General features: G+C 37.6%; 2 protein-coding genes across 5 annotated transcripts in view; one reads left to right on the top strand and one right to left on the bottom strand.

Annotated features, from left to right (window-relative positions):
- The first annotated feature begins 972 nt into the window (after positions 1-972).
- Positions 973-4,331, top strand: LOC113213546 (TNF receptor-associated factor 6). 4 transcript variants are annotated; one of them, XM_052266356.1, is made up of 8 exons: positions 988-1,122; positions 1,352-1,465; positions 1,757-1,899; positions 1,976-2,162; positions 2,237-2,359; positions 2,449-2,630; positions 2,716-2,970; positions 3,062-4,331. In XM_052266356.1, exons 2-8 carry the CDS (start codon positions 1,412-1,414, stop codon positions 3,390-3,392), a joined length of 1,275 nt encoding a protein of 424 aa, XP_052122316.1. In that variant the 5' UTR covers positions 988-1,122; positions 1,352-1,411; the 3' UTR covers positions 3,393-4,331. The 4 variants fall into 4 exon arrangements, with proteins under 4 accessions (XP_026288441.1, XP_052122316.1, XP_026288439.1 ...); XM_026432656.2 differs by lacking the exon at positions 1,352-1,465 and having other exon boundaries at positions 973-1,122; XM_026432654.2 differs by lacking the exon at positions 988-1,122 and having other exon boundaries at positions 1,187-1,465.
- Positions 4,332-4,342: 11 nt separating this feature from the next.
- The window catches only part of LOC113213545 (F-box only protein 33), a gene marked incomplete in the record, with an annotated part of 17,392 nt that continues 10,678 nt past the window's right edge, over positions 4,343-11,056 (bottom strand). The window contains 1 exon segment of the mRNA XM_052266191.1: positions 4,343-11,056.

Here is an 11,056-nt window from a genome sequence, read left to right as displayed (position 1 = left end):
GACGCCCGGTCAGTCGCGAGCTCGGATTCACCATGTCGGATGTGAAGTAGGACCCATAGGGTCATACTTGAGACCCGAGCCGTCACCTTTGACCCCACCGGGTGAGCACGGCAGAGCCGACAAGGTGTCGGGTCACCGCGCGCCAATTTCGAGCCCGCTCGGAAAATCGCGATGCGGGTCGGGTAAATGTTATCGTACATGGCTCAAACTTTGCACAGGGTCTCTGCTAGGTCTAATCTATCATTAAATGTGCGTACCTCCGAAATCGACGACTTCGACTACCAAAATGAGATGACCTACTGTGGGTGGACCAAATCTCGCAAAAAAACAATGAAAACGAAGAACTTTCTTCAAAATGTTTTATGGAAGCCTTACAGGGTGGCTTGGAAGAAGTGCTGGAGGTCGGGCAGCGCCGGCCAGGGGGTCCTTGACAACGGAGAGATATGCGGAGGGCAGCCCCCACCGGCCCGGCCCAACCAGCACGCGAGGTCACCGCTGTCCTTAAAAACCAGGCCGCACCGGGGCGGGGTCGTAAAGGCCGTAAAAGAGCTACCCGGCAAAAAAAGAAACAACAAAAAAACACATAAACAAATACCTCACCTATTCAACTCATTTACTTACCAAGCCTGGGTAGCCCCTTTGAGTTGGCGGTGCAGCGACGGCACTCCGAGTCGCGTCGTGTGTCCAGGTGGTGTCACCTGCCCGATGAACGTCCCGGAGCCGGAGGTGCTGCAGAAGGGGCCCGGTAGTGGACGCCGCAGCAGCGGCAGGGGGGGTATCCGCTAGGTATCCGGCGCTCCGGTCGAAGTCGTCCTCCCCTACCACTCCATACCCCTGGGGTGGATGGTGAACGGAGTGGTCGGCCGAGCAAGGCGCCACTCTGCCACATGACACCACCTCCGCCCCGACCAGTGTCCGCGCGCACGCTGCACGCGCAAGAGGGGCTCCAGCAGGTCACCGTCACGGACACTTATTTGAATCTGAAGTCCTTTCCCGCGCTGGCAGCGTGGCGCTTGGAGCTGCAATAGTATCAGAGCGCGCATTTTGAAAACTGCTTTTGCTTTGTTCTTCCCTGCAATTTTGAGGCACTTGCGGCGATGAGGTCCCCGGCCAAGAAAGACGGTATGTGACTCCCTTCATATTCCCACACCCACCCAGATCCTCTCCTGTGTCACCTTTTCAAGGCACAGGTTTTACGTAAGCAAATGGGTACTTGCGGCCTTACTACCTGCGAGCGGTGGTTCACCTGGTTCACCTGCGGCGCGGCCGCGGCGCACCTGTCAGGCCTGTCAGCTCCAGCCGAGCCCACCGCTCCAGCTTTGTTTTGTTTATGTTTGTCTCTGCGCTTCAGCGAGCCGCTTGTGGATGTGGATCAGAGCTCAAAAAATAATTTGGGTGCTCTGCTGAGGACATGGATACTAAAGGAGAGCAAGCTGCAGGAGACGGACCTCAAGAAAACGTTGTGGTAAGGGCTGGCAGCTTCTTATCAGTGGGAAATAGATAAGTGAAAATTGCGGTGATAGCTGTAACTGTTTCGTTCCACATTTCTTACTTGTACTGGTTTACACTGTGTCCTCTGTTTGTATGTTAATAAATTGTATTGCTGTCTTCTTTTAACATTGATAGCATACTCAATTAATTTTGCTTGAGCTTTGTTTATCAGGTTAGGTTTATTCTTCGCCCTGGACCCCTTTCTTGGGCTCTGAATTATTTTTTGAAATAATTATTATTAATAATTGAATGTATTTTCTTTCAGCCTGCATCAGACTCTCCCTATCAGAGTCGAAGTCAACTAGACCCTCGTTATGAATGTCCCATCTGTCTATCGTGTCTGAAAGAGCCAGTTTTGACATCATGTGGTCACAGATTTTGCAAGGAATGCATTTACATGTGGCTAAAGTAAGATTCTTAGAATTGGATTGTTCTACTTCACTGTTTAGTATTCCTTATGTTTTGTACCTTGCTTTTTTTCAAGGCGAGAAGGAAGCTGCTGTCCGATTGATAATCGACCTCTTACTGCAGACTCAGATCTCTTTGTAGACAACTATACCAGAAGAGAAATTGCTCAAACTCGCCTTGAATGTCCAAACGCAGGATATGGTTGTAAAGTTGTATTACAACCAATTGACCTTGAAAATCATATTCCCAGTTGCTCTTTTCAGGTTTGTTAATCTGCTCACCAGTCACCACTTTTGAATTAAAATTTAACAATTATAATTTGTTTTAAAATTTACAGAGAACAGGCTCTGGGAAAAACTCCTTGCATTGTACTTTTGAAAATGTGGGCTGTCGCACCACAATTAGCAGTGCTGATGAGCTAGCCTCCCATCTCGAATCAAACCTTCAACAGCACCTGAACGTAAGGTCTTTCATATAGTTTAGAGAAAAAATATTTTTTTAAATTAAGCAATGCTTAATGCTTATGGTTAATCATACATATATTTTTAGCTCTTGTCAATGGCTTATACAAAGCTGTTGGACCTATCTAAAACCCAAACAATGAATGGTAAGGCTGAGGAGGCCAACAGCATGTGGGATCCTCAACCAAAAGGGAACAGTGTGGCTGGCTCCACAACAGCAACAGTTGGGAATTCCAATGCAGGCGAGACTCATTGGCCAGAGCTCATAAGGTCGGAACTTTTCAGTTATTGATTTTGATTTTAATTTACTGATGTGTCAGCTTCATGATCTTTTACACAATTTTTATTTTTCTAGGGCTCTTTATGAAAAAGTTGTTCTTCTAGAACAGAAAGGGTATGAGCAAACCATAGAAATGAACAATTTGAAACAACAACTTGCCACAAGTAATGCGCGACTTGAAAGGGTAAGACATGAATTGGCAACTACTCATTGTGGAGGCATTTACATATGGAGGGTTCCAAACTTCAGAGAACAGTTGACAGCTATGACAAGAGACCCCCTCCTCATGTTATACAGCCCAGCTTTTTACACATCACAATATGGATACAGGTAGATGAGTTGACAAAAAGAAATGAAGTCATGAATGGATGTTTGAAAACCCTTTTGTAGTTTCTCACAAATCTCAAAACTTTCCTTTTAGATTCTGCCTACGACTTAATTTGTCAGCAAAAAATAGAAGTCATCTTGCTGTCCTAGTCCACCTGATGCGTAGTGAAAATGATGTAACACTGGATTGGCCTTTCTCAGGCCGAATGTCTCTGAAGCTTATCCACCCTACTGATCCTCAACGCCATCTTAAGGAAACTATGATGTCTCGGCCGGAACTTGAGGCATTCAGACGTCCTAGGCATGAAATCTGTCCAAGAGGCTTTGGTTACACAGAATTTGTTAAAGTTTCTGATTTGCTCAGTATTGGTTTCCTTGGTGAAACTGATACTCTAGTCTTGAGAGTTCAAGTTCAGTGCGTGTGATCACAGTAGTTCTTAACTTGTTTAGTACAAATGTTTTCAAGACTGGAAGAAGTTATGTCCGTCCTTTTTAATTATTCAAGGAAAACTCATTTGTATTTCTTGTGTGTTAAAATACCTCACAAGTTACAAAACAGTTGCATTTCTTGAATTTTAATCCGAGCCATTACGTTTTAAAATTATCCGTTGTTAAGATTGTAGCAATGCTACTTTTGAGTTGTACTGTGAACTATAATTTATGTTATTCTTATTAAATATATCAGTTAAGTTTGGTAAGGTAAGGGTCTGGTGAAAAAACTGCAATTTTTGTAAAAATATTCTAAAATTAGTTTTTTTCCTAAAAAACATTGTTAGGACCTTTGTCTTTTAAAATCTTCTTGCGCGACAGGTTGTAAGGTAGAAAGCTGCCCTTTGATTTGTGACTTCCTTGAAGTGTTTTTCAGTGAGTTTTTTCTCAATTTCTTCCTAGATTTTTTATAACAGCTCTAAAAGCTCTAAAACTGGTCAAAATTGGCCAAAAATGTGAATTTTGGAGGAAACGTGTTTTAAAAAGTTGTGGATGCTGCCTGAATTTACATTTTGCAAATGTCTCACTGATCAGACCTCAGAAAAAGATTATAAAAAGAAGGTCAAAGGCGTTGGGTCGTACTCCATACTGTGTTGCGCAAGGAGTTCGCCAAAGTTGAGCAATTTTAAACACTTAAATCAGTTTAACTTGGGAACAGCTTGACCTACAGAGGTGAGATTGAGGTCAAATTTCCTTTTTTACACCCCCTAAAACATGCCAAAACATAGTTTTACTCTAGAGCTCTAGAAAAACTTCATTTCACCGGGTCCTTACTGTAGGAATTTTGAGTTTTGTTGATTTGTTTTTAATGTTGAGTTCATTCTGTTAAAAGAATCCAAATAAATTTTTCAAGTATCAGAAACTGCAATTTAAAAGAGACAAAACGCTTTCTTCTGAACCTATTTATTATTATTATTGGCATCACGTTACATCCGACAAAAACCAAAATACACCAAATGAAGCTTAGGAGAATGTTAAACACAATTTGAAGTTTAGAACCAGAATAAGAGATGCCAATTTCTTGAGATGTTCTTATACAGTCAGAGAAAATTGTTATTTTTCATGAACTTTCACACATCAGAAAGAAAGTGAAATAATACCGTACGTTACACAGATGAAATGATTCACACAAGTTACATGTCAATCCCAAATCAATAAAAAACATATTGATAAAACAAAGAAGTTTTATTTTAGAGGGGTATCTTTGACAAAGCCCCCTCTGCTAAGACTGACTACTCTATTCACACATATTTATAGAGATAATTGATAACATATATATGATTTAGTTAATGTATACATGAAAGTGATTGACAGCACACAAACCTCACCTAAAAGACCAAAATCTTCAAATATGTTCATAGAAATATAAACTGCACAAATGAGGATGAGATGGTGAAGTAAAATTATGACAGAACAATTTTAGCTGGTAAGGGCAACTTTGACTAATGCCACAACAATACGAATTGGATGTTTATAATAATAAACAGTTAAGTAGTAGGAGCAATATAAAATTCAAAAGAACCCTCACTTTTCACATGTTAAAAAGTCTGCTTAGCCTGAGATGAGAATTGAAATGATGGATGGAGGGATACAAGAGCCACAAGTAGCACATTTTTTTCCACAACTAGAAAGCATATGATGGTAACATACGTGTAAAAGATAACATTCTGGCAGATCTAACAGCAATTCATACACAATAGTTCTCAACATTTGCACTATAAGGTGGTAAGAAAGTTTTACTTTGTGGCTGGCATCACCATTCAATAAAGAAATATCTACTTTCAGTTCTGCCCCACTTTGTATTCACAGTATTTTGCTGCAACTTCCAACAGAGATGAAAAACAAAAATGGAAATGTTGATGTTGCAGCAATTATCACAATGGTTTTCATAATGATGCGTGCAATGCACAAAAATGACACAATAGAGGTTTAAACTCAGGTACAGTAATACCCTGGGAACTTCAGCATGAGTCTTTTCCATTAAACTTTGGAAATTGCTGAAAACAGGATTGATAATGTTGAGGAGTAAGTAATGAAAAACCTCCTAGTACATTGCAGTTCATTAAAGACTTAAGGGGATACTTGTGCACAAAGGTTGCGCCACCAAATTACCTGCATTACTTTTATCATTTTCGACATTTAGAAACACTACTACCAGTCTTCATCAGGTCTAGGTTTTCTCTCCAATCAGGTATACTAACGCTTAACAGATAGTAATGCAGCCGATTTGATGGCATGAATGAAGATGCCAGCTCTTTACTGTGATGGAATACTTTCACACATTACACGTCACCTGGTTTGGTGCAGGTACTTGCTTACAATTAAAGTACATTCAATTTTTTTGACTGAAGAAAGTAATCACAAAACCTTAAAACATAATAATATACCATTATAAACTATAAATCCTGATAAACTATAACACCTGAAGTTTCTTGGAATGACTGAACAGATTCGGTAGATGCTTATTTTTTTGTTTTAAACTTTTTGTTTTACCAAATCGACATGGCACATTCCACATGACTCAGTTTGGTCTGAAGATGTATACAATTGAAAAGCAGCTCACCCACTGACAGAAAGGAACACCACCACAATTAATGCTGCCAACTAATATTAGCTTGGTAAATTGTAGTCAATTATATAATAAGAAGATTGTGCCATTCATCAGTCCAGAGAGTAATGACTTTTAGTACTCAGCATACAGGCATAAGGATGAATATTACTCCAAAGCCTTTATAACCCTGTTCTGATAAAATATTTGTAATATCTTGCCAAAGATATTTAAATGTGATTCCTGCCTACTGATCATCTGGGTGTTTGTATTTCATATCAACATGCACAACATTGTACTCCACAGTTTCTACAAATTTCTCAAGAAACCATACTAGACAGCTTACCGGCAAGCAAATTTACTAATTGATAATCAGTCATAGTCATCATTCATAAACGGAAAGATTACAACTTTTTTCTTATACGAGCCTTGATTTTCAGAGCCAACATGAAAGTCAAATTAAATGTTTCAAATATTGGATATGATGAGGCATTGCCCGTATAGATTGGCTGACAATTGATGCCTAAGAGCAACAGCAAGCTAGTTTGAATCTGATCAGTAATTGATTTGAGAGATGTTCAGCAAATACAAAGCAATGGTTCGAGCTAAATTGCTCCAGTCATTTCAAATGAAGTGAGAAACTAACTTTTAAAGTAATACTGGTGACATTAGCTCTGTAGCGAGCTGAGGCAAGAACAGAAATTAAGAAGTTAGTTATCAACACAGTGGATGTTCTAGAATCATTGAAGAGCAACTCCCAAGATAAAAGCAATTGAGAAATTAAGCAAAATTTAAGAGACATGAAGTTCACTAACCAACATTTTTAACCACACAATTAAATGTCAGATAATTTGTATGTAGCTAGTATACATTCAATTGGAGTTCTAAGACACAAAACAGCATAAATATATAACAATGTATATAATATATGTATGTACAGAAACACAGCTTCTACAATACATTTCAGTTTTCAAGCCCCCACAAAAATGAGAAAAATAATGATGATTTCTGTATACATGAGAAATTCTTTTGTGAGAACTTTACCTATCTAAATTTCATTTGTTGCCTGAAGAAGATAAAAATACCTCCTTGTTGCCTTAGCGTGTTCCTTCTTTTTTGTGCACCAGCATAAGTTACCAGTCAAAATAGACTTTGAATAAACAAATATAGTAATCAGCACAGTTCATATAGAAACCACAGTGTTAAAAGAGAACAAAAATATATTCATTTTAAATGTGATAGGTGTATGCCATTTTCCTTACTTTGGTCAACTATTTGACCCTTTCCTGCAACTGGAACAGAATCAAACAGAACATTGAAGTTTCTCTCACAAAGTTCTGCATAAAAACTTTCCTGTAGCTTTGATAGAACTAGCTGATGTACACTAGTGTCTATGATATCACAGATGTTAACGCGCTTCCTCCTTAAATATGTTACATTTTCTACATAGAATCTGTCCTAGAGAGGCCATATATTCATTTCTGTTCAAAAGGCTACTTGTAATAAAGCACATGAACAGAGGATACTCAAACACACATACCATTCACACCAATCCTGAAGTACATTAATCACACTAAATTTTTGTTTGGTCTATCTGAAGGTTAATTTTGAACAATTAAGTTGAGCAAATGTGTGAGCACACAAAGTTCTTCGCATAAACTTGCTTTAAATAATCCAGCAAAATTACAACAGGAGGCCTCCCAGGAATCACTAATAGTTTATGATTTCCTTTTAAACTCAAAAAAATATGGAGGACAAACATGTATAAAATTACATTGGGGAACAACCCACTGGTAATATATGTGAGATGCCAAAGTAGATATGAAAGTACTTGAAATCAAACGACTGCTGGTGGTAACATAGAGCTGTTTGGTTATGTAACCATTGATATCAATGGTTCCCGGTTCACTCACAGACTTGATTGGCAAAAGGCAGCAGCAGACAAATGCTTTAAGACTTATTTGTGTTGCACCTCTTGGCCACAAAATTAACTTCACATACATTTGCTATGAGAAGAGACATTGCCCTAGAATTGGAAAGTCTCACCATGGGCGAAATATAAACGTACACAACAAAGGATTTTTTTTTTTAAAAAAAATTGGCTTAATGTATAGGAATCACTGCTTGTGTTACTGTGGACCAATAAAAAAAAAACTCTTCACAACAACATTCACAAGAACTTTACGAAGTTAGCCTACACATGTAGTATAGTAAATAATGTCTTTGGGATTTACAATTACCACAACATTTTCCCTACTTGTAGATCACTCAAAATAAGAATCAGCAATCTTCTTCCAATTACAGATAGGTACATTTTACAACCTATAATGGATAAGTAAGGATTTGGACTTATTTTTTGTTGGTAAAATAAAAGAAATAAACAAAAGGAAAAGTAATACCCTCAACCAGAAAAAGTCTTTTCACCACAAAAAAATTGTTGTATGGAAATAATAATCACTTCTTTCCCTTTTAAATTGCAAAGAGAAAGCAAAAGATAAAGATAGCACATTTACAAAGAAGGTATAGAATGTCCTCCCACCAGTTTACTAAACTACAACACACAATATAACAAATGATTCTAGCAGGCATCTAATATACATATACACACATCTATATAATACACAATCAGAACATGATAAATTTTTAATAAACTTCATTACATTGGATTGATAACAGTAAGATTTACTCCTACAGTACAGACACAGGTTTGAGTAAAGTATGAGAGGACAGATTCAATAGACTGTGAAGTAGGTCTCTGACCGAAAGACTTCCACACACACCAACATATTTCTTTAGTCTGGTAAAATGACAAGGCAAGATACTGCCCATAAAATTGTTCTATTTGTAAAAAGGCATCAGAACTATCTTGATGTAATACTGCAATTCAAAGGATACAAGCCCAATAATTTATGTAAGCAAATAAAACTATTGGAAATACAAGAATTTTTGAGGCCTTTTCCAAACAAATATCAAAGCCAAAATTGAAAAATAGGAAACAGCAAAAACTACTGCACCCCCCTCTCAAATTGAGCAGCGTTGGGAAAAGATAAGCATTTCCTCTCACATTTATAATAAAAAATAGTTTTCCTTTGGATCATAATGAGTGATAAGTGATGAATCTTTCCACATAGAGCAAATATACTCAGTCAGCTCTTGATGATAATGGCAGGAGTAATGCCTATTACATACAAATGTGTATCCACTTTTGGCACACACATGTCATTCACAATTGTAGAAAAATATATATAAGGTTGGAATCTGATGAATGAGCATCATGCCCAATAGGTACAACCAGTTGCATCTACTGTGTGATCCAGGCAAAACGTAACTGGATGATCAGTTCAACAAAAAGTTGGTCAAAAGGCTGAAAGAACATGCCGGACACTGCAGTTGTGTAACATTTGCAAATAAAGTGCCGACGAAAAAATCAGGGAAAAATCACAAGACCATTGAATAACAAAAATAGGTCATATGAAAACTAACAGAATTGCCCCAACAATTGGAGACTAGACAATACAGATGGTCAAATGGAGGAATATTATTTGGAAGTATATTTTCCCAGCCACCAAGATGGCAACAAGAGAAGAGTAAAATAACTTTCAGATAAAATAAGAAAAAAAAACTTCACAATGACTAATAACCCACAAGAGCTGTCATAGCTTCAAGCTGAGTTTGTAACAACAATCGTTTTATGACTATATACACACATCTGTTCTTATTTTCACATACATGATATTAGCACTAACTGAACAAGCACATACATATTTTACACTTGAAACATGTTTTTTGTATTTTTTACAATCTATACATTTAAAATATTTTAGAGTGAAGCATAGATAACTTCCAGCACCATGAAGAGTACCACTTATGCATCCTAGCACCACATCTAGTTGTACTTCATTGCATGTTCTTCTCAAGAGCAAAAGCCCCGTGGAATTTAATTAGACCACATTTGAAACAAAAAAAAATCTGTGGTCTCCTGGAGTTGATAAATATTCTCCATTTCCATTACTTTTATGTAAAAGCAAAAGCAATATTCCAAGATTGGAATGACAGTGGTAGATCTGAATTGGTGCTAGTTTGCATACTTTACACATGTTCTTAATGCAAATTAGAAAAAAATAGAGAACACAAGATATAATTACCTCACCAGGCATTTCCCATTGAGGATTGTTTCATGTCTAACATATCACATTTAACAGGGAAATAGAAGACATCATTTTCAAACATGGAATAATGACAACAGTTAAAACATGATCGCTCGTGTTCTGAAAGGCCGCATGGCAAATCAAAAAACTTATGTAGGTAACTTCAGAAAAGCTATCCTCTCTATTAAAATTATGCCCCTAGATAAAAATGGTACTAGCCAGTATAACTGATGGCATGTGTCTGGCAGAGAGGACTTGCCAGCGAGGCGCGTTAAAGATCCATAGTAGGAGGAATTCGCTTAAAGTGACATGTTCATGATCATTTTAAACGTTTCACAGGACATTGTTTACAACATCTACTTGGTCAAGAATGTAAACCTGTTGCATCCTCACAAAACTTAAGTATGAATGGACATTACCAGACAACAATTAATAGTTCTTTCACTTGTTTCCACTTGTACAAGTTCAAAAATATAAACAAAAAGAAAAATTCAGAGAAAGATGCCACACCACAAAAGTTAACAGTAGTATCTGAATGTTAAATCCAAACTTAGAGTTTGGTAATGCATCAATGGGTACAAAATATCACCTCAAGTCCTGCTTGAGGTATTATAAAATATATACCCCCAATTAAGTACATAACACAGGCTTTGAACGGCCAGCTGAGACTTGATGACTAAGGAACTAGCCTACCAATAAACAATGATAAAAATTTATGACTAACAACAGAGATATATATGGGAGTGATTTAAAATGTGATTAATAGTTAAATGGGAAGGCTACAAGAGAGTTTCAGCCAAATACTAGACATAAGACCTCAATCAATGAATACTGTTGTGTCGAGCTCTCTCTCAGACCACAATAAAAATTATACTGCATAGCCGCATTACTAGGAATGAACATA

The sequence above is a fragment of the Frankliniella occidentalis genome, unplaced genomic scaffold, assembly GCF_000697945.3.
Source record: "Frankliniella occidentalis isolate FOCC.00 unplaced genomic scaffold, Focc_3.1 Scaffold1, whole genome shotgun sequence".
Taxonomy (NCBI): Eukaryota; Metazoa; Arthropoda; class Insecta; order Thysanoptera; family Thripidae; genus Frankliniella; species Frankliniella occidentalis.
Note: the sequence above shows the minus strand (reverse complement) of the source record. Positions and strands in the feature narration are given on the sequence as shown.